This window comes from Perca flavescens, chromosome 21 (assembly GCF_004354835.1).
Source record: "Perca flavescens isolate YP-PL-M2 chromosome 21, PFLA_1.0, whole genome shotgun sequence".
Classification (NCBI taxonomy): domain Eukaryota; kingdom Metazoa; phylum Chordata; class Actinopteri; order Perciformes; family Percidae; genus Perca; species Perca flavescens.
In genome coordinates this window covers 29,755,162-29,782,336 of record NC_041351.1, presented here as the reverse complement: position 1 = coordinate 29,782,336, position 27,175 = coordinate 29,755,162, and the positions used below count along the sequence as shown (strand labels likewise).

Below are 27,175 nucleotides of genomic sequence, written 5' to 3'. Positions count from 1 at the left end.
AACTAGACAAACTATCTTTCTTACTTTTGTCACAAAAGATGACTTCCTTTACACATTTTTTAAATTAAAACTTCGAAACTTAATGTTGCTTGTTACACCGATATGTGACCGAGGACATTATATAAATTGTTTGGGTTTAGTGGAAAATTCGGCCTACAAATAAACCACCTACAGTTTTCTGTTCCAATATAAACACACACACAACTTTATTCAAACTGTATGATGTATTGTTGAAAAAAGGTTGTGAGAAGATCAATTAACCCAGATGTGAAAGATTATATTTGTGGACAACAAAGTAATAATTCAGAGAATTTCTTAGCTCTTGCTCTACCAGGTATGTTTACTGTCATCAGGAACCGTAGGCTAAATTAGGAGATTATGTAATACAAGTTTGGCCTGGTGATTTTTTTCATACTTAAGGGAGCAGCATGTACAGTATATACTGTGAGTTAGGATTCATGCACCACATTCATCACTCTCTCACTACTATTCTGCATCAACTATATCTTTACATGTGGGTCCCTGCACTAAATCTGACAGAGATGATTTGTGGATTTGTAACTGACATCCCTGCTCCATGGTCTCGCTCTAGTCTTCACTGGCACACACTCACACTCTTGCACACAGGGCACCTGACATTATTAAAGCCTCCATTGTGTGTTATCAGGCGAGGTGTTGAGCTGAATTGATTGGGCATGCTACAGTCAGCAGCTGGTGGTATTTACAGTACCTCTCAGATAGATGAGTCATTGCTGGTCAGTTTGTTACCTCGAGGTATTGCAACTTCCTGGAAGATGCATCTTTATGTTGTGAGGCAGGCATTCTCAAGAGTTCCCTGCTGTCTGCAATCAGCCAGAAGGCATCCAGGACAAACCTGTCTGTCCACAAGTTTTCCTGTTTTACCTGATCCATTTTGATGTAGTGTACACATTTCTTAGTGTGATCCAACATTTACTTTTTTTCCATTTGGTTCATCAGTTTTCACTGTGTTGAATTACATGCTTACCAGAACTGTAAACAAACTTTCCTGTTTCTACCTGTCTGTAATTATTATGATATATGAGCTCCAGTTTAAGTCTCAGATAATAATGCTCATAATTAGTTATTACTTCATGATTTCTTGTATCACCAGAGACAATAAAAATTAAAGCTGCGAGCAGCGATGGACGGGCCCTCGCGCCTCTGCGCGCGTCGGGGTTACCGGCGGACGGCGCTCCTTGCGGCCGCGCATTTGCGCGGCACTCAGACGCTGCGAATCGTCAACAATGAAAAGGGAACTTCCCGCCGAGTACAACGATACCTCACACAAGATTCTACATCATGCGGTTCATTAGCCGTTCATTGATACCTCACACAAGGGTCTATCTTAAACAGTTCAAATTTTAAGAAAGGGGGCGGGACTTAAGCATAGGGGGCGGGTCAAATCATGACCAATTAAAAACGAAGTCTCTGCTGAGTTCAATGACACCTCACACAAGACTCTACCTTAAACGCTTCAAATGTTATGAAAGGGGGCGTGGCTCAGTATCACACGTAGACCACACATTCTAAGTTTCGGATGATGTTTGTCATATAAGGCGCATTTCATGTTGCCAGCGCTATGACCAAAATTGAATTTTAGCCTGTAGGTGTCCTCAGGCCTGGACCCTTGTCAATCGTGAGAAATTTCGGTGAGATACGACAAAGTACACTCAAGTTACAACAACTTCTTTGTTTATCGCTAAACACTCAAAATGGCCGCCACGCCACGCCCACACCGTCTGACAAAAAGTTTTTCTTTTAATAACTTTTCATTGTTAAGGTGTTGGGATGGTACAGACCAAGTTTGAAGTCCATCGGATGAAATCTCTAGAGGAGTTCGTTTACGTATAGCACCTTGACTTTTAGGCCTACTTCCTGTTGCCACCAGGGGGCGCTATGACTTTAAGTAAATATCGGCCTTTATTTGTCCTCAGGGTTGGACTCTGGGTTATGAATCCTGAAAAGTTTCGAGCCAGTTGGACAACGTACACTCGAGTTACACCCACTTCCTGTTTCGGCGGCGAAACGCACAAAATGGCCGCCCCGCCACGGCCACGCCCTATGACCAAAAGTTTTTCTTTTAACAACTTTTCATCTTTAACGTCTTAAGATGGCACAGACCGAGTTTGAAGTTGATTGGATGAAATCTCTAGGAGGAGTTCGTTAAAGTACGACATGTGGAAATGGCCTAATTTCGAACATTTAATTCAAAATGGCGGACTTCCTGTTGGGTTTAGGGTATGGCTCTAATGAAGTTTTTTGTACATCTTGACATGTTACATATGTCTACCAAGTTTCGTGAGTCTACGTTAAACGCACTGCAGGGGTTCAATTTTCTTAACTTTCTAGGGGGCGCTAGCGAGCCATTTTTGTGCGCCTATTAAAATACGTACATTTTCACCAGACTTGATGCAACCGCCAAATTTGGTGAGTTTTTGAATATATTAAGCCCCTCAAAAAGCCAATTCATTTGACGGGAAAATAATAATAATTCCTTCAGTTTCAATAGGGCCTTCGCCGCTGTCGGCGCTCGGGCCCTAATAATAATCTGACGAAAAAAAATAGGTTCCTTCGCACTTTCAGTGCAAGGCACCGTTGGGGCCTTGCACTTTCGTGTTCGGGCCCTAATAATTCCTTCAGTTTCAATAGGGCCTTCACCACTGTCAGCGCTCGGGCCCTAAAAATAAATAAATACATCAGGTTCAGTGACCTGTTGTCAGTCAGTCAGATGTGATTTCCTCTGTGGCTTAGTGTGAACACAAAATGGAGCAAAACTAAAATACAACAATGATCATGGATTAATGGATTAAAATCTTTACATAAAATGAAGAAAAAATCTTATTAATATGCTTTGCTATATATTTGAACAAAACGGTTCAATGAGTAAAGTAGGCTGTACTTATCCAACCTTTGTCTCTCCTAAAAACAACTTGCTAAAAGCCAGGAGATCTGCAAGAAATAAGTCATTCAATACCAATTTTGATTCCTCAACTCCTTTTTCCTTTTTCCCAGATTTAAAATGTTGTGTACTTTACCATTTGGAACTCGCTGGAAGCAGAATTAGAAGAGACCCTTCACGTGCATCCAAATGTAATACTAAAGATTTTTTTTAGCTCCACCACTTTTATTTTTAGGGTGAGGCTATTTGCACCCCTGGTACAATTAGCAGTGTATGCTATTCCTACCCTGGTGCAATTAGAAGTGCTATTCGTACCCTGCCGGGGTCAATGTATGCTATTTGCCCCTGTGCATTTACAGTACCTTGGCATATATTTACACACGCAATATTTTTTTTTACAGGGTGGTAGGAGAAGATTCATGAATATTCATTAGGGAACTCATCACTGATTGGCTCGCCCTGACATTCTTAAGGCCGGGACACACCAGCCAGACGGTCAACAGTCGACAGAAAAGCCGGTCGAGATGATCAGTCGGGTCCCTGAGGTCCAAAAAACTGCCTCGGGACACACTGAGGCGACACCGACTTTAGAAATGTAATACGTCTCCATAGCAGCAGACGGCGCTACTCTGTATTGTTGCCCAAGAAATGAAAACCGGCAGCTGATTGGACGAACGCGTCACATGGGTTTGTTTTCTCACGGAAATTCAAAGCCAGACTGTCATGGCGGCTCGTTCAGAATACGATCTCATATTGTACTAAAATAGTTCACCAAAACGTGTTTCTGAAAACATTTTAAGCGAGAAATAGGCCATGTAGTTCCTGAATTCCTGTGTGTCCCGGCCTTTACCCTAACCATAACCAATCCCACTCCTCTTGCCTAAACCTAACCAACCCAGCCAGAGAAGGCAACGAGTACTAGCCATTCAGGGATGAGTCCCCTAATGAATATTCATGAGTCTTCCCCTACCACCCTGCAAACATTTTTTTGCGTTTGCTGGCCCTGACTTGCGCAATGGCATGCAAATTATCCAATCCAAAATGAAAAAAAAAAACAAGATCACCTCACCGGGGAATCGAACTCCAGACTCTTTACCACTTGGTGTGTTCAAGCCTCGGTTGCTAAGTAACCATACTATATACAAAAAATAGGTACTACCTAACAAACTAACGGTTGTATGCTTTCACTGAAGACAGAAAAAAGCGCAATTGTAGTATCCATTTTCCGCTAGAAATTCAATTGTTATAAACTTTAGAGACAAAACTTTCCTTTCCTGCCAGTTTCTGCGTTCATGGAAGATGAACGTCCGCCATGATTTCGGTGCACGCGAGCAACGTGTTTTTGTTGTTACGTCACAGGGTGTGAATAGCTCAGCTGTGTGGCCGAGGCTATTCGTACCGGGGGTGCAAATAGACACTCCATTATTTTTATCAATGTCAGTGAATTAGTCGCTCAACAGAAAATCAATGTACAACGGTTTATTTATTAAGTAAAATTACCTACAGTGCATTCTCTTGCTCCACCTTCTGCAGTTTGAAGATTTGCTATTTTCATATCACTGTAAACTGAATATATTTGGTTTAGCACTGACAAAACATAACATTTCAAGACATAACCATAGCCTCTCAGATGGGAATTTTTCACTGTATTCTGCCATTTTATTAACTAAACAGGTAATTGATAAATTAAAATATTGATTGAGTAATCAATAATGAAAATAATCGTTAGTTGTAGCCCTGAGTGTGTAGCCTGGAAACCAGACGAATCTGTGAACTCATCTGTTTCGGTGCTTACGGAACCTAGTTACCAAACGGAACTGGCATACAGCATCCAGCACAGTCTAGGCTCATGAAACAGATCAAACTGTCAAACTAGGCAGTGCTGATCAAATATGAATGAAGATTCTGTTCCTTTATTGCCTATTTCTCGCCTCAAATGTTTTCAGAGACACATTTAAGTGTACAGGTTGTAACCAGGCAGTTATCTTTTTTTTGCCTGCTTCAAAACGGTCCACACTTGCATGTGTCGCCAGAGACGGTTTAGAACCGAGACGCTCCAACTCGAGCTTGCTTCCTGTATCTGTCACGTGGGCTCTGCCCACTGCCACGCCTCTTTAGGAGACTAGCAGCAGGTCCTGTGTGTATTGATTCCAATGAGGGAAGTGAACGTGAACACAGATTAGGACCAATTCTTTCACCCCATAGTCACCAAAGTAAATATTGGACGCATTATTCACAAGCCACATATCTCCAGAACATTTTGAAACTAAAATGTAATTTTTCAGACGCACACATCAGGAGAAAATTAACTTAGTTTGAGACCTGTTTCTGTCTCAGGACCAAAGTCTCACGAGATCTGGCAACACAGAGAAGCTAACGTCCGCTAACGTTGGTGAACGCCCTAACAAAACTAATCTCCGGGATGCTAAATATGTCTTTTAGCTGTGGAAATAGCTAACATTAGCAAAAGAACATATTAATAAATTATTCAAATATAACATTTCATCCATCCACACAACGTTCATTACACGTTCAAATGAGGCCACACCCCTTTAGGAGACAGGAAGTGTGTACCGTTTCATACCATTGGTACAGCTTGAAATACCCAATCTTTAGTATAGAGGATCTTTGGTGTCGCTCAGCTCTACTTTGTTTTGTTGCTCTGATTGGGTGTAGGTCTATTCAAGTGCGCCCGGAGGCATTTTGGTCTGTGCCCCTTGGAAATCAAAAATGAACTGAGGAATGGCTATTAGGATGCCAGGCTACTAAATGTGTAATATTGCTTTTTAACCAAAACTTTCTAAATGGAAGTTGACAAATGACAGCTTTAAATGTCTCTGGATGTCTTAAATATAGTAGTTTAGTTTTGCTGAACAGAAGTTATATATTAAACATAAACAATATCAATAATGTAATCTGAAAAATGTAATCCAAATGTGTGCAATATTGGGAATGTGTCTGTGTCTTTTAATATATTCTGTAGAATATACTGTGACGGTTTTCTTCTTTATCTCTGTCTGCACTGTTTTATAGCAGCAGTGATATATACAGTACTGTATATGTGACAGTAATGTGGAATGATCTTATTTTGCTGGGCTTGGTAGTGAACAATAATTAACACAGGCCACAAATGTTCAAACTAACAGGCAGGGAAACGTAGTAAGTGACACAATATTGAGACTGAGCCAGCAGTCTCCTTGAGTCTCCATAACAGTTGTAGAACAAGCACTGGAATCCTGTTCAGCTTGTACTGCTGCTGACTAAAAATGATCCTGCTCACTCCTCTTCCCACTGCTCTGTTTCCCCAGGCCACCAGACTACACTCTCTAAGTCTGTGTTTAAATGTGTATTATGTAGGGCTGCACGAGTATGGCCAAAATGATAATCACGATTATTTTGATCAATATTGAGATCACGATTAATTATCATGATTATTTGTTGATTTTAGCCAAAACAATTGTTATTGTCACATAGGCTAATTATAACCGCTTTTACATCCATATTGTGCTACATTCCTACTAATACATCCATATTGTGCTACATTCCTCCTTTACTGAAGGATACTATGAAGGAGTATGCTTTCAGCTGTTGTGCGACCGCTTTCCACACATGCACGTTTGCCGTGAAAGACACAGGCAACGCAATTTTCTGTTCACGTTAATGCGCATGTGAAATAGCTACGCGGATTTCGGTGGCTCATTACACTGCCACTTACATGTCTGTGTTGCGCTCTGATGCTCCGAAACCCACGTTAGAGGCAACATAAACATCGCTGCATGTCATGCTAGTAAACCCTAATAACACGTTACACAGCAGGTAACGTTAGCCTACCGTTAGCTACAGTAGTAACTGGATTAAACACGGCTAAAATTCTGACAGCTAAACGGTGTAGTGTGACTGTATTTTACTGTAGGATTCCAACAGCAGGAAGTCCAACAGTCTGCTGCTAAAGCTATGAGCTAAAAGACACAAACTAGCACTGGTCACTGCTGTTGTCAAAGAAACAACACAGACGGGACTAAATGTTGCGTTTGCTGGTAAACTGGTAAACATCGTGACCGGCTTATGATGACCGACTGGTATCTGTTGTGGAGTGTCCTCTGTGACGGTCTACATCTAGAATCTAAGCTGCGCGGTGCAGGGAACAACTCTGATTGGCTCATGGAGACGTGAGGTTATGTCAGCACTGTCAGGAAACTTGAAACTTTACATGCAAATCTGCACTGCACTACTGTGTGTAGTTAGATCATAATGTAGTTACAGGGTCTGATGCAAGACAGAAAGGCAAAGGGGAAAGTCCGGTTATGTTACTCAGTAGTCCTCACCTGTCAGCTGCTCCATGTTGATTCTTCATGTTGAAGGTGGGCAGGACTTTATAACCTTTCAACCTGAAAGCTACATTTTTCTAAATGATTGCCAGACAGTTCTGTACTAGATTATAAAATATTCTCCAAAGGATGTTGGGTCACTGTGGTTTGAGCGAGATGTGGTAGAGAAGCAGTACCAATCTTTTCAGAATGACTCTGCCGACAACCGATATTTTGTTATTTGATATTTATTATTATTGTAGTATAAACCCAAACTACAAGTATGAACCTGAAAATGACCATGTAAGTGGGCCTTTTAAAGCAGCGATAATCAATATTTTTTTAACAATGTATCAAAAGACAATGTGAAAAACAATGTGAAAGGTGTCTTGTGCAGTGAAGAACCTACAGAAAATGATCACCTGAATCTGCAGCTCCCCTTGACTTTACAGAGCTTTATAGTGAGTTTCAGCTGATTGTTCATCTGTCCGGTCGGTTATTTTACTGTTTTGGTTCACTCTCACCGTTCTCATAGCGCTGTCTTCGGCCGCAGCAGGCAGCTGTTTTCAGAAGAAAACCTTTAAAATCTCACTGTACACCCCCTGCTCAGCAGCAGACGGATGCAGTTAGAGACTAGCTGGTGAACATAGGCCCTGTTTGTGCATACACAATGGTTATAAACGAGACCCCTGGTCTGGCTGCATGACTACATAAACTGGTGGCATCAGGTGGTGGTCCATAGACTAGGCTAGGTTGTAACTGTTAACATAGCTTGCTGTAAACACGCAAGCTATGACTTCCTTCCAACTATTCTTTCTTGTTTGTGATGGTGTAAACACAAAAACAAACTGGGAGAGCTATTGACTTCTCTCCAATCAGATGTTTTCCACAAACTATCAAACTCTTAAGCCAATCAGATTGTCTTGAGAGTACAGCCCAGCGCACGCCCATTACCGAGACCACTGCGGGATATCAAAACTAGGGATGCACTGAATCCAGGATTCGGCTTTGGATTCAGACGAATATTGGGCTTTTTGATGGGGTTCGGTTTCTGCCGAACCCTACGCTTGCACTACGCTTGCACTACGCGTGCTACGCTGGTCGACATAATGATGCCGCCAATACGGGAAGGTGTTTACGTAGGTAGAACGTTCAATGCAGTAGGCTGTGAGAAAGTGAAAATGGAACTAGTGAGCAGAAAAAGTGTTGTTTGGCAGTACTTTCAGTCAAAATAAGGCCATCCAAGTCGAGCTAATTGTTCAATCTGCAATGCTGATTGGTCTGGTGGTGGCGAGGACCCTAAACAATACACAACATGGCCGATGTTACAACATTTGGTATGAAACATCTGAAAGAATACGAGTTGTGCATGAAGGAATCTCCAGACAGCAGCCAGAATGCAGAAACTTCAGGTACGACAAAGGAAGGACAGTTACTGTTTACTTCATTCATGTGTTCACTGTGTTCGTGGACTGAGGATGGGAGGAGGAGTCAGCAGAATCTTAACCAGTGGATTCAGTATTCGGCCAAACCCCAAAAATCTGGATTCGTGCATCCCTACTCAAAACACAGTTGACAATCGTTTAACTTCAGCTGGAGTTGTTTTCCGATGATTCAAGGCTCACATTAGAAAGTGCATGACGTAACAATTTCATTAATACAAGAGTTCCGCGAGAAGTTGTTTGAAGTAGTTAAGCACGCCAGCTGCAAAGGCTAAAAAGGCATAGAAGGGGATAATAAATCTTTTGCATTTTATTGTTTTAGTTATTACAAAAGTTTTTTAAAGTTGTCCGGTATGATGTAAAGATTGTGTATTAAGTTCATATTGTTCAGTTTGTCATTTTCATTAGGCAAGTGGCCCACAGGCCCTATCTGTAGCCAATGACTTAATATTGAGCCCTATGTGTGGCGTTAATGGAACCAAGTGGCTATTATTTACCGTCCTTTGACAACAGTCTATCGGCATTAGTGCCTTTCTTTCGGCGAAATTTGAATGTCATTTCAATAAATCTGAACGCAAACTGATCTCCACATGGGGATTTAAAACCTCCACGACTCACACAAATGTCAGGACATAGCTGATTGTATCCCGTAGAAGGCTAATTAGCTACTGACAACCACATAAGTTATACGCATGTAAACAAAAAAAAAAAAAAAAAAAAAAAGACTAATTGCGTTATGACAAAGCAGGCTCACCCTGGTGCTGGTAGCATCAGGCAAGTTCCACCAGTTAAACAAACAAAAAGCAATATAATATATGAGGGTGGTATATGATCAGGGCGTGGTGGTATTTAGGGCGTGGGTGGGTGCGGATGCTCTGTACAGTATATTTTCCTACTTTTTGTGCCTCTGCCAATCACATGACTGACTCAGCCAATCTCTCTCTCTCCCCAGTTCATGGAAACCTTGGTGCAGTGAAATATCTCAGTAAGTTCAAATCAATTGCATCTTTAATAGAAGATGTATGTATAATATCAAGCAGAGAAATGCTTAAGATCTGATTGTGGTCATTTAGAAATTGTGTCTCTGTGACATAGTTTCTCCACCAGAGAGAACTGACAAGTTTATTTATACATTGTGAAATGTCCTGCTCACTACATATCTGGGTCACTATTCTTTTATTTTTACGATTATTTTTCGGGGCATTTTAGGCCTTTATTTATATAGGACAGCTGAAGACATGAAAGGGGAGAGAGAGGGGGAATGACCTGCAGCAAAGGGCCGCAGGGCGGAGTTGAACCTGCGGCCGCTGCGTCGAGGAGTAAACCTCTATATATGGGCGCCTGCACTACCAGGTGAGCTCCACACAGCATTCCGGGATGGATGAAAAACGTGTTCTGGTTTATTGGCATTTCTTTAAACCAATCACAACTGTCTTGGGGCGGTGCTAGTCACCGGGAAAAGCGGCGGTGCATCTGCTAATTAGCCTCAGGAAGGAATTTGTTTTGGTGGAACGTGTGTACGTTCAAAAGTAGTTTTAGTCGTGCAACAGAAAACTCCGATTGGACAGATAGTCTAGCTAGCTGTCTGGATTTACCCTGCAGAGATCTGAGGAGCAGTTAACCATAGTCCTCACAAATCCACCGGAGGTTAGAACGCCAACAGAGAGAAAGCCCAAGGCAACGGACATCAGGCCTAAATGGGTGAAATCCAGCCGAATTTCCATCTGCAACGGAGCAATCCCGGAAGTGGAATGTCCAGGATATTGACTAATGCTGTCGATACACAGCCTTTGTAGCATTAATGCGTGATTGATGATGTTTGCGTGGATTGGACTGATGTGGTTCACTGCTTATGAGCCATGCTCACACAGCCTGTTTGAACAGTCACTGCCTGTAGAAGCAGTGGGACAGTAGCTGTAGATTGAAGGGATGACTGCCTCCTGCTTGGTCTCAGTATTCTGACTAGTGACCTTACGGCCTACTTTGTGTGCTGGTTATTTTTAAATGTGTATGGATGTTTTGTATAGTCTTTAGTATTTGCGTGTGTGTGTGTTTGTACATCTGTGAGTTCTTAGAAGAATCTAGAGATCAAAGGACAGACTAATCCTTTCCTGAGAGTTTACTCAGTCCATTTGTAATCAGCTGTGGTCAGCATGTGATGATGTAACGGGTCGCTCATCTTTTCCTCACTGCATCTTGCTTTCTACACTGGAAATAGGGTGGCAAAGGGAGCCACATTCAGGGTGACTTTAGGTTATTTTCCTACTCAAAGTTTAACCTCATGCAAAAACAAATGTAATGCAACACAAAACAATTAAGAATAAATTAACGAATCATTGACTTATCGTAATTCTCATAAAGAATAATATTATCTCCTTTTTTATTCGTTGTGTAAGGAAGACTGGCAAAGCAAGGTTTTCATTGCATGGTGTAAGACATGGAGCAGTAGTAGGGCTGGATACAACTTAAAAGAATGAGGTGCCGGCATTCTGTTAATTCTCCCATACGTTATGGTGTAAGACGTGGCCTGCACAAACAAATAATGGCTTGGTTTACAATAAAGTCAGCCCATATGAGGATATACCGGAATATGGGCCGTATTTATCAGGAGTCTCAGTGCTAAACATGACTAAGAACACTCCATTCAGTAAAAGAATTGACTAAACTGTTTGAAATGATTCTAGTTAGCCCTATCCAATCACAGTTTTACATGCATATAAAAGAGCTGTGTAGCAATAGGTTTTATGACTTCATACTGAAAAGCGTGGAAGTAAATGAATTAGTGCATTATTTTTTGCTGTATATTGTTAGTTGTGATTGACCCGAGTCATCGCTGTTGAAAAGCTGCATTTTGACATTGACGTAGTGGGGCTGATGATGCAGAGTGATCCAGCCAATAAGTTGTCCGGCAAAAAAGTTGAACCTTGCTCAAATGTTGCTGCAACACAATGTCATTGGGCTTTACCCTGATAACTTCAGAGCTGTAAAATCCTATCTCATAGTATTATAAACCTGAAAAGAACCCAACCTTACCAGCAACTCAGTCAGCATTCAAATTCCCCGTAACTCTAAACATGTTAGGACACCTCTGGAGCTCTCCTAAATGTTGGCAGGAATTGAAATGAAACAGTTTAACCAAATAATGTGTGACTCTGAAAATCTTTGGTCAGTAAGGACTAATTTTGGAGATACTTACAGGCCCTAATTCCTAGATCTATTTCTAAATATTAGATTGCATGTCTTTTTTTCCTGTCTACATGCTCAGAAATCAGATTGAATTTGTGAACGAAGAGTTCTGATGTTTGTCAGGTGTTGTAAACGTTGCGTGAGTACAGGGTAATGATGGCAATGAGTTTCTCATTGACAGCTCATGGAGACCTACAATACTTCATTGGCCTATCTATTTTAAGGTCTCTCTTTCTCCCTCATTATTTTCCTCCCAGTAGCAAATTTTTATTATATTAATGTCATCACCCCATATTGACAGATTCTACCTTTTAAGTTCTTACACTTCATCTACATAGTGCTCCCTCTGTCTTAATCTCTCTCGCCATGTATTTTATTGCTGCTGTCTAGGTGTGTCTGTTGGATAAATGTCAGAGTTTATGATTTAATATTTAATATCAACCTCAGTTTTGAAGGCAGTGAGCACAGTAAACTGTTTATGGTTAACTGAACAATATGTTTTCCATTTACAATGATGTATTTCTCTTCTGAATCAACGGCTGACTGAAATTAAATTGAGGTGTCTGATAATCATCATTTTACTGTACTTCACTACTGTAGCACTGGTATGCTCAAACAAGGCTGGACGACCGATGACTGGGGCTCTTTTTGTCAGCTGTTAATTATTGTTTTTATTATTCTGCAGTGCTTAAAGCACTCAACTCCCTACAATGCTTTACTTTGCTAAACGTTGCTTTGATTTTCACTGCCATCTTTGTATATGTTGCAGGTATTTTGCAGCATCCCGATGGAACGGTCCTGAAGCAGCTTCAGCCTCCGCCCAGAGGTCCACGAGAGAAGCAGTTTTACAGCATGGTAATACTGATGCATTCATAACCCTCTGTACTCTCTCACATAATCACGTACACAACATTTAGCATTTAAAGTGTTCAAAATCTGATTAAGAATAAATTGTGCAAATATATAGGTGAAAATCCGATCATAATAATAAAATTTGCAGAACAAACATTCGGTAGTTTCACCATTTCTTTAGTGCATGAGCTGTCTGAGCTGTCACCATAACCGTTGTAAATAAGTGTAGTGTGAAAAATCAATCTTTTCAAAAGCTTCAGAAAAAAGTGAAAACTATTTTTCAGTTGAAAAAGTTTGCGGGGAGCTCCTTGCACTGGCGCCCCGGAGGGAAACGCCGTTTATCTGAACACGCTGCCCACCCAAAGTAACACAGCTCAGCTGGTTTAAAATCAGCACAACATCCCTTTAAATATAATCCAATACTACACTTTGCATTTGCTACCATTGCTGTGGTTACATAGCCAATTGATAAGATTTAGTCTAGTAAAAGGTTTTAAGTTATTTCCATCGATGATTAAATTGTCGATTCTTTTCTGTAAAATGTGAAAATATATGCTGTGTTTTGTTCCGACCAACAGTAAAAAACAAATGAATTTACACAGAACATCTTTAATTTGAGGGTTTTTTTGTTTGATGAAGTACTTCAGTGTTAACATTTTTTGATGATTAGTGTTTTTGTCAACTAAATTGACATTGGGGCGCCTGGATAGCTTGCCTGGTAGAGCGTGGGCCCCATACACAGAGGCTCAGTCCTTGCCGCAGCGGCTGCAGGTTCAATTCCGACCTGCGGCACTTTGCTGCATGTCGTTCCCCCTCTCTTTCCCCTTTCACATCTAAGCTCTCCTATCAAATAAATGCCTAAAATGCCACCAGTTATATCATTTTTTGATACAGTATTACACCACTTCTCATAATGCAGTAATGAAATTTTGTACTGACTTTTGTAAGGTCTTTCGCCGTGTATTTAGAGCTGTAAATAGGTTTATATGAGCATTTACCTCTATTGTGACTCACATACTGACTTGTTCAAGAGCACTTTCAACACAAAGTGGATGCACAGAGAAATGTGAATTCTTAATAATCAGTGTTGATATCAGACATTCCATATGGGTTTATGTAATCAGAAAGTGGCACATGGAACGTGTGTCCATGGCTTCAGAGCTTCAGAGCTTCAATGTTTGCTTTAGAGCTTAGCAGCACTGTCAGCCTCAGCAAGTCTCATACAAACAGGAGTGAGTTATGGTATCATGTCCGGCTGTCTCCTGACCTAATCCCAACAACACACATATCTCACACTGAGCTGACATCCTGCACAGGGCTGGACATCTAGCAACTATAACAGGACATATTTAACAATATGCACTGCTGTTATACTGTATATGTGAAAACGGCTGTATGTCGTGCTCAGCTTTCACCATTTTCATGCCACTAAATTAAAATTTTCACTTTTCATCAGAATTGTTTTCTGATCAGGGTAGAAAAGCCTCAGAAAGAAAAAAAACAATAATTAAATTGAAACTTTACTGCATTTACCCTGTATTAGTGATGAAATAATTTAGTTGATTTATTAATTAGTCGACCAACAGAAAACTAACCAGCCACAGCTTTGAATTGATTGATTAACTCATTAATTAAGCACACATGCCAAACAGTTGCTGCTTCCTTCTTCTTCTGGGGGTATCATTGGGTCAGTGATTCACATAAATGATCATCTTAATTGTAATGTCTTTTGGGTTATGACTGTTGATCAGACAAAACAAGCATTTTGGACATCACCCTTGTAAGGGATGTTTTTCAGAATCTTTTGACATTTGATAGGCTAAACAATTGATTTAGTAATCCAAAAAGTAACCACCAGATTAAATTGTAATGAAAATTATCATTCGTCGCAACCCTACCCTAAATACACAGTATCCAACTGACGGTGTTTGTTTGTGTGTGTGTGTGTGTGTGTCTGTCTGTCTGTCTGTCTGTCTGTCTGTCTGTCTGTCTGTCTGTCTGTCTGTCTGTCTGTCTGTCTGTCTGTCTGTCTGTCTGTCTGTCTGTCTGTGTGTGTGTGTAATAATTGCCTAAATATAACGTGTGACAAAGTTATTGTGTAAGATTACTGACTTGCTCATCGACGTCATTGCGTGTGTGTTTGTGGGTGTGTGTGATGAAGTGTATGAACTTGTCGTTTCTACAAAATCTTTACTTAGTATGATGTTTCTTTGATTATGTCAGCAACTCTATTGAAACCATGCAAAGCGTGATACAGGTTAACTAGAGAATGTTACTCAGTGTTTCCTCTATGTTGATTTTGTAGTGGCGGCCAATGGCAAAATTTCTCCCACCCCACGGTATCAGAAATAGGGCAGACGCACAATGTAGTCTAGGTTGCCTTTTAAATGATCCTGCCGACATAATGGCAATTTAACAACAAGGAGAACTATTCAGAGGTTATTGGGCCCGTCCAGTTTAACTCCACATATTGTTGTGTTGATGGAGTTTATTATCAAAACATTCACTTTCTTCCGAGTCGACTATTAAACGAACAGCTCCACCAAAAACGCAGACCCCAAAATCAAGGTAAGAAATATATAACTAAGGCTAACATTCCAAGAAACATAAACAGACTAGCTAGCTAACCGTTATCTATCTCACGATGTGACTTTTTGCCTGAAGACGGCGTTGTGGAGAGTGAAACGGGAGAGTAGAAAAAGGCGTTCAGGTAGTGGGTTGTTAGGGTGGCTACAGTAAATCATATAGGCTCCTGTTATCTAAAAGATTTTCAACGTACTGGCTCAATATCTAAATGATTTCGACAATGTTGATGAGGTCGTTATAATTGGATGACCTGCAGCTTCAAGCTGGATACAAGCGTTACATTTTGGAAGATAGACGGGATTCTGAACAGCGATGCCCGCGCTGTGTGTGCGTGTAGGAAGAGATATATTTCAATCTGATCTGATATCGATCTGTCTGGGCGGTCCACTCTGGTCCACCACACTGTTTACACAAACACACTCTAAATCTAACACAAAACAAAAATGTCAGTTTGTAGTCTTAACTGTTTATCTTAGTTTGCCACAAATTCTTGTAAACTTAGCTGCTGGCTAAACTTAATGGACAGTATTTTATATAGCCTAGTCTTAATGACTACTCAAAGCGCCTTAACGTAGTACAGGAACCATTCACCATTCACACACATTCCTACACTGTGGCCGAGGCTGCTGTACAAGGTGCCACCTGCTCATCAGATAAACATTCACACACATTCGTACACTTCGATGTGCAGCATTGGGGGCAACTCGGGGTTCAGTGTCTTGCCCAAGGACACTTCGGCATGGGACTGCAGGGCCAGGGATCAAACCACCGACCTTCCAATTGGCAGGCGACCGTTCTACCACCTGAGTCACAGCTGCACCATAACTATAACTAACCATCCTCTCTGCTGGAGCAGTTACCCCCAATTTCCACCAGCTGCGAAACGGCTGCGTTCCGACTCCGTCCCAGCTCTGGTCCTCCGGAGCAGATACGCAGAGCTTCTGTTTTTGCCGGACGCCGGAGAGCTCCACAGCAATTCAGCACACGGCAGATAATGTGGGACAGGAAGTCGAGCACAGAAACAAAATAAAACATCCGACCAAAACAAACCAACTTGGCTACTTAATATGCACGTGAATGACGCCATGTTTACGTTCACGTCTTCATTCTTGATGATGCTGCTGGTTGTATTCTGGGCCTAGGCAAAATGACCCCTCACCTAGGACTAGGTATAAATAAAGTACATTTGCACAATGAATGGGTTAGGGGGGTTGCTGTTCTGACAGACCTGCCCTCACTGCTAAAACAAATCCTAAAGGAAACCCTGATTACTAGTTGACTGCTTGTAGTTCAATTCCATTCATCCCCAGACATCATCTGACAAACTGCTCCTGTTCAGTCCCACCAAACCGTATTCGTCCATCGGGATGCCGGCTAGTTTCACTTTCACTCCTATATTTTTTTTAATTTCAATCGCAAGATGATCCTAGCAGAGCCGGTAACATTTACATATAAATATCAATTGACACTGTGTTTACTTTCCTCACTAAGACAGACGAAAATGAAAAGACTCCATCAGTTAAAGCTCAGCTTTGGGAGGGGAAGAGATACGGGACAAGATGAGGAGTCTGAGAGAAAAAGAAAGGGAGAAGGTGATTGAGATGAGAGGAAAAACTGGTCTCACAAACTGAGCTCAGGATAGAATTAGCATTCTGTCTCTGTGCTGTTCAACACAAACAAAAACTCACATGATCCAGTTTAAACCACAGAGCTACATATGTTTTTTTTAGTCATTACAGTGGAACCTATACACAATATAACACAAACACCTAGCATAATTATAGTGTCATTATATAGTATTATTGTATAATAAATATATTATTGTATAACCCACAATTTGGTTATGGTTATGAACTGTTTGAGACACATTTTATTATTCTAAAAAAAATTTGGGGGGCATTTTTGTCCTTTATATGATTGGACAGCTGAAGACAGGGAAGGGAAGAGAGACAGGGGGAATGAGATGCAGCAAAGGGCCGCGGGTTGGACCTGAACCCCGGGCTGTAAGGACTGAGCCTTAGTACATGGGGCGCACACTCAACCAGGTGAGCTAACAGGGCGCCCCAGAATGTGTATATAATTTTGCTTATTTATTTTTTAATATAATTTGGAAGGAGAAACAAGGTAGGAGTTGCAGAGAAAGGGACAGGCAGTGATACAGAGAGCGAAAGAGATGGTCATGATTAGATTTCAGTGGTGTATGTACTGTGAATTTCCCTTCAGCAGAACACTTTAATTAAACATTGACAACATTCATTTTCAGGTGTTTTGTGACCCTTTTAACCTCTTCTGTATTTACAGATTGTAGTTTGGATCATTTGTTGCAACGTTTAACCTGAGTTTCATTACTGCTTCACAGATCAGTTATGCTACTGCCCACTGACATGATTTTAAAGCTATTGTTGTCCAATGTTTGCTCTCCAAACATCAACTGCACATATTTAGATCAGGGAAATCAATTTCATGCCTTTGAAACCCCCTGCTGAGTTTTTGGACCTTGGTATTTCTAACACCCTGCCCATGGCCATGTGTGTGTCTTAGGTGTATGCAGAGGACTGCTGTGATCCATGCCTTCTGCAGCTGCAGAACCATCTACCCAAGTACTACGGGACCTGGTCCTCTCCTGACAGCCCCAATGGTAAGAGCCTGAACTCTGTGTGTGTATCTATTAGGGGTTTGAATCTTCACTGGTCTCACGATCCGATTCGATTGGAATTATCCCGTCAACGATTCAAATCAATTCAATATCACGATGGCTCGCCTCCTCCATATTATTATATATGGAGGAGTGTGAACACAGCAGAAAACAGGCAAAAACAAAAGAAGCAGCGAGCGGAAAATCAACAAGTAACATCAGTAGGCAATAATAGATTATGGTCTGTCACTGCATTGATGCAGAATCGTCCAAGTCCGAATCGTGATGCATCGATGCAGTGATTAATTTCAACACCCCTAGTATCTATCTCCCTCTTACCCGAGTCCCAAGATTTAAAGAAAATCATAATTTTGACAAATTATTTGGCATAACCTAAACAAACAATCTTGATTCTTCACCTGTGGTCAAGATGTATTCTGAGCAGGACATTTTACATTTGAAAACTAAACATGTCAGTGTTCTCTGGTGGACAGACCAGATTACCATGTCACCAGATTTAATGGAGACCCTAAAATGATCCAACCCACTTTGGCATTTTTGTCCTGCATTTTCTTGTTATGTGCAGATATATCTACAACAAGCGATAAACCTAGATATTGGTGTGGGTCTGCTGGTAAGCTCTCTGATCCAGTGTATGCTGAGTCAGGTGCAGCCCCTGCAACTCTCAGTGGGACAACTAGGTAAAAGCCCCATCAGTTTCACTTTTAGGAACGATGGTACTGGTGCAATTTCAGCTATATTTACAGCAGGTTAAATAAACTATTCAGTAGAGTCCTCCCACATTACACTGTAAACATTTCTCTCAAAAATGAAGATATTAACATGCAGTTAATAGCAGAGCTGTATAGTAACGAAGTAGAACTACTTCATTACTGTACTTAAGTACTAAAAGGCTGTATCTGTACTCTACTGGAGTATTATTTTTTTTAGCAGATTAATCTATTCCTGAGTTGTTTGAGTCTGCAGTGAGTCCTGAATGTTAACCGTTTGACCCTGTGATGTGAAGCTTCTAGTTTATCTGTATTTTGCTAGCTTGCTAACTTTCCACTGTACATCACACATTTTATTTAAGTGTTTGTTAATACGTGATTAATAACCCACTGTTATATCAGGTAATAGTAGTTATAACAGCTGTGACATTATCGTACCTTTTGGGGTTTATTTCAGAAACTTCCTTCATATCCAGCAATGTACAGCTTGTGACTGCCTTACTACCAAAAAAAACTCCAACAATATGATATTTAAAATATGACTGCTTTCTTTAATAACTAAATAACACAATACTTGTACTTTTACTTTTAGTACTTGTGTAGTATATTTGAAAATAAACTACTTGCAATCCTTAAGTACAAAAAATGTTGAATACTTTAGTACTTCTACTTAAGTGTGGTGCTTAAAGAGCACTTCTACTTCTACTCAAGTCACTTTTTTGATAGAGCACTTGTACTTTTACCCAAGTATGGGTCGCTCTGGTTAATAGTCAACGAGCACCTCTGTCATATCATATCCAAAACGTTATCAGAAATATTGACTGTTAGGTAAAGAAATTGATAAAAAGGCAACATCAGTCTCACATGAACAATACATACCACACATTATCACTTCTGTTTCCGTGCCTGTGCTCAGACCTGTACCTGAAGCTGGAGGATGTGACCCGACGCTTCGTCAAGCCGTGCATCATGGACGTGAAGCTGGGCCAGCGGAGCTACGATCCATTCGCCTCGCAAGAGAAACGGGAACAGCAGATCAGGAAATACCCACTGATGGAGGAGATAGGCTTTCTGGTCCTTGGCATGAGGGTGAGTTTGACCTGTTTTGCTGGTGTGGAGGATCTTTAATCTACCAAGCTAAGGATTTCAAAACTCTGAGTGGGGTTTATATAATATTCTTTTGCTTTAACAACATTTTATTTATACAATGAGATTTTTGATAAATAATGATGACAAATGGTGCTTTAATGACTAAGTGGGTAAGGGCAATATAATAGAAAAGGTAGAACAGTCTGGTAAGTTCAGAAAATGACCTCACTTTACTCAAATGCAGCCTTAAAAACCAGGAAAAGGCAACACTTAATACTATAATGATATTACGATATTCAAAATCTAAGACGATATCTAGTCTCTAGTAACTATATCGATATGATACCCAGACCCACTATATTATTTTTTTGATATACTTTATTAGTTAAACTACATTTTACAAAACGATGTACAAATGTGTCAGTGGGCACAAACTGAAATAACTAAAAAATGCATATAATTAACAGACCAAAAGGTGCAACATAAATAAGTATATACTAACCCAAATCTTTAAGAAAAGTATTAAATAAAAGTACAGTACAGTTTTCATAGCCCCTTTTGGAAAAACTGAATTGAATAAAAAATACTTCTTCAGCTCAATACCCCACCCATAGTAACACAATAACAGAAGTAATTGATAACACGAGGTACTGTTGAACAGCATTGAATGGGTCAATGTTTAACCCATGTGATTGGAAATATGTTTACGTCGTTGGCTGAGCTGAACAGCACATCATTCACCATCTTATGTGTTTTAGTGCGCGCGCACACACACACACACACACACAGTTGACCACCTGTGTAAATAGCTGTTGTTTATCTGAAGCGGTTTGTTGAATCCCTAACCTCGTCAGACTGTTGCGGTAAACATGCATCATGTCCCTGTCTCATTATTTTGTCCACATGGGTGAAACGGATTTCCGTTGGAAAGGAAGAGAGTCAAATAGCGAAGCGTTTATCGCTTTGATCAGTTTCCATTGCAACCTCCTGTCAGTATCATCATCATCATCATCAGTAAAGTTTCCTGATTTGGGTTTTCCTGTCTGCAGCAAGAAACAAACAAATACGCCCAGTGAGCTACATTAACTGTTTCTGTGTAAACTTAGAATTTCTATGAATTTATTGGTATGTTCATAGTGGTTTGGAACACTGGACAATGTTTGAAATTAGATTGATGTCAGTATTATACTGCAGTTTCAAAACTGATGCCAGAATGAATTTTTTTTTTAAACCTTACTCTGCTGAGTTTAAACACATTTTTCAACAAAACTCTTTTGTTTATTTAATAATTCAATGTTTTTGACCCCTTAGCTGAAAATAGAGACAGCGTAGGGCCCCCTACTAAATATATTTTATCTAATTGAGTTGCATGTTAAACTGGGCCGCATGGATGAATTATTATATCATTTATATATAGTGTTTTAATGTTAAATATAAATTTTGAAGGTTAACTGTATGGCTACCTTACCTATAGTAAGCTTATCTTCAATGTGTAAACGTTTTTTTTTCATATGTTGAATTCATATTAATGTATATTTTCAGACATATTCAAAAAATATCAAACTACATTTGGCGGCCCCCCTGCACTAACTCTGAGGACCCCTTAGGGGTCACAGACCCCCTGTTGAAGACCTCTGTCATATGACGCTTACCCACTGCTAGGACCGGCTCGGCTCAGCTCGACCACGGTGCCCTGTCCTCCATTTTCCATTGCAGATTTAGTACCGCGTGAGGCAAGTGTGGCTGGTCGTCATAGCGACACCGCAGGAAACTGCCGTGACCTAACGCGACGCACACACACACACACACAGAGAACGTGGAAGGTGTGTGGTGTGTTTGATTCTCAGCATGTGGCTGTTTGCCAGAAGACACATTTAGTTTCTAAAGAAGCTGGAGGCAGCAAAAAAAACACCGCTAGCTAAACTATTTAGAAAGGGGGGTGTGGGGGTTCAGGACACCCCCGTCTGTCTCTAGCAATGATGACGCAGTGATTAGTTATGATTCTCTCCGACCAATCAGGAGTCTGCAGGTTATACATGTCACCTTTTGGTATCGCTTGGAACCTGGACGGAGGTGATCCTAAATAACGTACCTGTTGGCAGGTACCAGGGACTTTTTTTCGTAATGGAAAACTAAAAAACGCGAGTCGAGCAGGTACCATGTCATGGAAAAACGGCATTAGACAACATGCATGGATTTTCATTTGCTGTTATTGTCATTTTTTTAAAATCATTTTCTCATTTGACAATGTACACCATTCAAAAATACAAACTTTTATTGTGTTTCACATAGCCTGCTCGTACATAATCTAAGATATTCAAACTAACAGGCAACATTACTAAAATAAAGTAAATTATATGCTGTAAAAATTATAAAGAAAGCCCTTTGGGGCAAATCTGTGATTTGTGATATTGGACTATATAAATCAAATTTACTGAACGTATGAACAAAAAACATTAAATATAAATTTAAAGTATGGCTGAAGTTGGGCAGAAAATTATTTGTATTTCACCTATTTAAACTTTTACTATACATACAACTTTTGAATTTAAAAGTCATTGTTTAGCAGAAGAAAAGGACAATTCAGTCCCAAAAGGTCCATACTGCTAAGACACATTTATCCACAGACACTTAACTTATCTTAACCTTACATAAGAGGGACAGAGAGAACGGAAGCCTCTTCAGCATGAGTAGTGGATGAGGATATGGGTGAGGGTGGGGGTTATTCAGGGCTGAGAGGAAGTCATGAATTGTGTTTTGAGAAAATAAGTAACTTTTCTAACTGCCAAGCTTTGTGTGCTTGACGAAACAGTCCACTGATTGACTGTTTGTCCTTGAAGACCTGCTAGCGTTTGCCTAACCTGATCCTCATTGTAAAAAGCTTTATGGCTGTATGTCCCCACCCTTTGTAAACCAGTCATAAATATACCGTCCACTCAGTGCTCTGATATGTGCTTATATGGTCTCTATGGAGACTGGTGGAGATTAATGTACAGGAGGTGAACTTTATGTTAGATCCGTGCTATAGCACCATAGGTTGAATAATGACAAAGCATTTAAAGTGCTCATATTATGCTCATTTTCAGGTTCATAATTGTATTTTGAGGTTGTACCAGAATATGTTTACATGGTTTAATTTTCAATAAACACCATATTTTTGTTGTACTGCAGCTCCTCTTTTCACCCTGTGAGTGAGTGAGTGATTTTTTCATAATATGGGCACTTTATTATAAAACGTGTACGTGTGTCTTTCAGAACCTCACTTAAACCCTGCACATAGCCAACATCTTCTTGCAGGAACCTATACTGAGGAGAGTGCTGAATTTACCCGTATCTCCTAATGTGCTTTAGAGGAAAAACATACTTCACTTAAAGCTGCCTTAAATTCAATTAATCAAATAATAATAATTTGAAAATTGTTGCTCGTAGTGACAAACTCTGAGAATTATTACCAACTCTACAGTTCCTCTCAGCTATACAGAGCTTTGTAGCCTCTTTCAGCACATTGCTTTGGATTTATAACTTTAATTTTTGATTTTAACCTTGTTTCTAGCAGCAGTAGGCAGCTGTTTTTAGTAAAAAAATAAATAATGTTCTGATAAACCCACTGTACACTACTTGCTCAGCACCAAACAGCAGACGGACCAATTTAGAGACTCATCATCATTAGTGATGTCTACATTTGTGACAGCTATAAAGTAGTTACTCCAGTAAGGTACAAGTGTCTCAAAATTGTAGTACAGTACTTGAGCAGTAGAGTACTTGAACGCTGTATGCATCTATCCTGACATACAGTATTAGGTGTCTTTAAATAGTTTGGTCTCTCTACGTAGTAGATTTAATCGATTTTAATGATTTATTGGCTGTGAATTATGTTGTCAGTACAGAAGTTTGTAAAAATGGGCCCACAGGTGGGATGAATGGAGTCGAAAAGCAAATACCAACCCAAGGTCTAATTTAATCAGATGGTTGAAAAACAGAGAGGAATCAGTTTGGCTATTTTGTACCCTAGAACAGGCAGTTTGGAACAGAATGTGCATGGCATTGAGCTGGGAAAATTCCCATACACATATTCTGCTATCTGTTTGTTTAGATAGAGAGGAAACTAATCAGTGGTAATGATGTTCCTGATGGAAGCATGATAGTGTGGGTGGAGAGAGTTAGAGAAAGATTGAAAGGAAAAGATAATAAAGGTGACTAAGTGTAGCACAAAGGAGAGAACCCTTCTGGTCTAAATGTAAAACTGTGAAGCCCCTTTGGTTTAGTGTTCTTCAAACGTGGCTTTTTACATGTATACATACAATATAATTACAATTATATACAATACTATACAATACTATATATATATATTGTTTTTTTTTAATATATAACCCAGGATCCTGTTATCAGGCTAAAAAGATGTTTATTCTCATCCAGCTAATTTGGTTCTTTCAACACATAATTTTTTAATCCTGGATGAAGTTATATTGAATAATAGTGTGCTCTTATTGAAATAAAGGCAAAGTCAGTAGAGAGTTAAAACCATGATCAGCATTAATATGACTAGCCTAGTCATTGAGTCATGTGATTGCAGTTACATGAGGTAACTGCAATCTGTATTGGGGCAATGATTCATGGATATAGATGTGTGAGACTCTTTAAACATTTGGATTGGTTCTTTTAGTGTACAAACATTTATTTTGTTGTATATTTTATCATCAATAAGGATAGGTAACTCTTAAATTGTGATAATAACACCAGCAGTATCAATAACCTGCATGTTCTCATCTGAAATCATAATTGTTTTACCATATTTAATTATAAATCTAAGAAACAAGCACTTTGTATCTGGAAATGGCTTCATGTATGTGGTTCCCTAAAACCTGTCGGTCATGATCTAGCTAGTCTCACTGTGCCGGCTAGTCCAAACAGCATTCCTTGATGGGAGAAAAACATGCTCTGGTTTATTGACATTTCTTTAAACCAATCACAATCATCTTGGGAGGTGCTAAGCTCCGGACAGAGCCACGGTGCCTCTGCTAAATAGCCTCAGGAAGGAACTTGTTTTTGGTGGAACGTGTACGTTCAAAAGTAGTTTTAGTCGTGCAACAGAAAACTCAGATTGGACAGATAGTCTAGCTAGCTGTCTGGATTTACCCTGCAGAGATCTGAGGAGCAGTTAACCATAGTCCTCACAAATCCACCGGAGGTTAGAACGCCAACACAAAGGAAGAGGAAGGTAACGGACATCCGGCCAAAAAGAGTGTCATCTGTTGGAATTTGCAGCGGCAACGGAGCAATCCCGGAAGTGAAATGTTGTGGATATAGACTATGATCTAACTAACTGCCAATAAGATGCACTTTTGCAGGTTTGTGCTTAAGGACTTGTTTGTAGCTTGAAAGAACCAAAAAAAATCCAGACTTGTGTCAAATTGTGTCAAATTGTGTCAAACATTCTAATCTGAAGAAGTCAGGGTCCCAGGGGTAGCATGTATTGCAGCATGTGTAAACGTGCTCAAAAGTTTGGGAACTTGCCCTAACGTGACAACACGCCACTCTGTTCTGTCTACCTGTTGGACACTAAAACTTGTATCATGATATGGCTCAGCGGGCTGCAGGCTAACAATGGCGTTTATGGTTTGATGTGCATATCTGGTCACTTTGATGTAATGGAGGCAGGTGTGAGTGCAGCTGTGGACCACTAGATGGAGTCAGTGTTTAATCGGTTAAAGAGAACCAGCACTTCAGTCATGGTCATGCCTGCTCAGCGTGCATCTTAACACACCTGTTGCCATTCTGTGAGTTTTGAGAGATGAACACAATAACAGAGACCTTACACAGCTGTTGGCAGCAGCAGAATGACTTTCATGTGTATTGGCTTTTTTTCAGCATGAACAACTCTTGTTTTCAAGACGTGTAATTCTATAAATGATATGATGATGTATGAGGGAGGATCTGAGCAATAGGAGCTGTTTTATTTGCTGTCAGTTCACAACTAAATTAATCCTTGTTCAGTAATAAGACACATGTATGTATATGGAAACGAACATATTGTGGGTTAAAGGACAAGGACCAACGAAAACACAGCGCACACACTCTTAACATAATGTATTTTCTTTTGTTTCAGGTGTATAAGATGTGCAGTGACACATTTGACTCCTATGACCAGCACTACGGGAGGGGACTGGCTAAGGACACCATTAAAGATGGTACGTGTGGACTCTCAAGCTATCACATGCTTAATCACATGTATGCTGAGAGAAGAACAGCCAGTCAGACACAAGTGTGTATAACTCGTTTCTCTCCCCTTTCCTCTCCCCTCCTCTCCCCTCCTCTCCTCTCCTCTCCTCCAGGCCTGGCTAAATTCTTCCATAATGGCATTAGTCTGAGGAAGGATGCCGTGTCAGCCAGCATCCGCAGAGTACAATGTATCCTCCGCTGGTTTGAGTCGCAGCAGCAGCTGACCTTCTACGCCAGCTCCCTTCTCTTTGTCTACGAGGGCCTCCCCTCCTCTTCCTCCTCCTCCTCCTCCTCCCTTTCATCCCTTCTCAGCACGCTGCCGATCAGCCCAACTGCGGGGAAAACTGCCTCGTTGTCATCGGCGGGTGACAGCGGTCGACGCGGAGAGGGGAAAGTGAGACAGGAAGGGGCGAGGCCCGAAGAGGAAGTGGCTGAGTACAACAACAACAACATTCAGGTGCCAGTGCCCTGGGACTACAGCCTGTCCACCATCTACACCAACCACAGGAAGGGTGGTCACCACCACTGTGCCAAGGGTCATCTCCGAGGCACCAGCGGAGACGGTGATGCTGTGCAGACGACACTGAGCTCCGTTGCTGCACCGTGCGAAGAAGAAGACAACTCTGCATGGAAACGGACAGGTGAGACGCAGCAGCCACCAAACGGAAACGGAAACAAATCCCAACTGGAAGGGAAGGATGAGGATGGAGAGAGGGAGGGCAGAGGCAGGAGAGAGGCGGAGGAGGAGCTGAAAGGACGAGGAGGCAATGCAACAGAGGGTGGTGGAGGAGACGCGGAGGTGGAGGTCAGGATGATCGACTTTGCCCACGTTTTCCCGAGCGAGAGCCACGATCACGGCTACATCTACGGCCTCAAGAACCTGCTGACAGTGCTGGAGCAGATCCTGTGTGACGCCGCTTAGAGCTCTCACTTCTCCCTCTCTTCTCTTTACCTCCTGAGCTGCTCAGTCAACCACTGGCTCCCTGCTGTCTACCCACCTTTCTTCTCAAAAGACCGAAACCTTTAGAGTCGCGAGGGAAGAATCAAAGAAGTGATTATTAAAACCGAACTATCATCATCATCGTCATCATCATCATCTCACCTGTTTGTGATGGTTCGTCGGTCATGTGTGTGTCTGTCTTTGTGTGTCTCTTGTCTGTTTGTGAGCAAGGTGGGGATAGTAGAGGCTGACAGTTGCGTGTGTGTGT

At 40.8% G+C, this 27,175-nt stretch overlaps 1 protein-coding gene across 1 annotated transcript in view; it reads left to right on the top strand.

The window, feature by feature from the left end:
• ipmkb (inositol polyphosphate multikinase b) overlaps nt 1–27,175 on the top strand; it is a 28,513-nt gene extending 1,338 nt beyond the window's left edge. Inside the window, exons 2-6 of the mRNA XM_028568757.1 lie at nt 12,625–12,710; nt 17,835–17,931; nt 19,576–19,748; nt 25,855–25,936; nt 26,081–27,175. Of these exons, the coding sequence (XP_028424558.1) occupies nt 12,625–12,710; nt 17,835–17,931; nt 19,576–19,748; nt 25,855–25,936; nt 26,081–26,889 (1,247 nt within the window). The 3' untranslated portion in view covers nt 26,890–27,175. The remainder of the gene's footprint in view (nt 1–12,624; nt 12,711–17,834; nt 17,932–19,575; nt 19,749–25,854; nt 25,937–26,080) is intronic.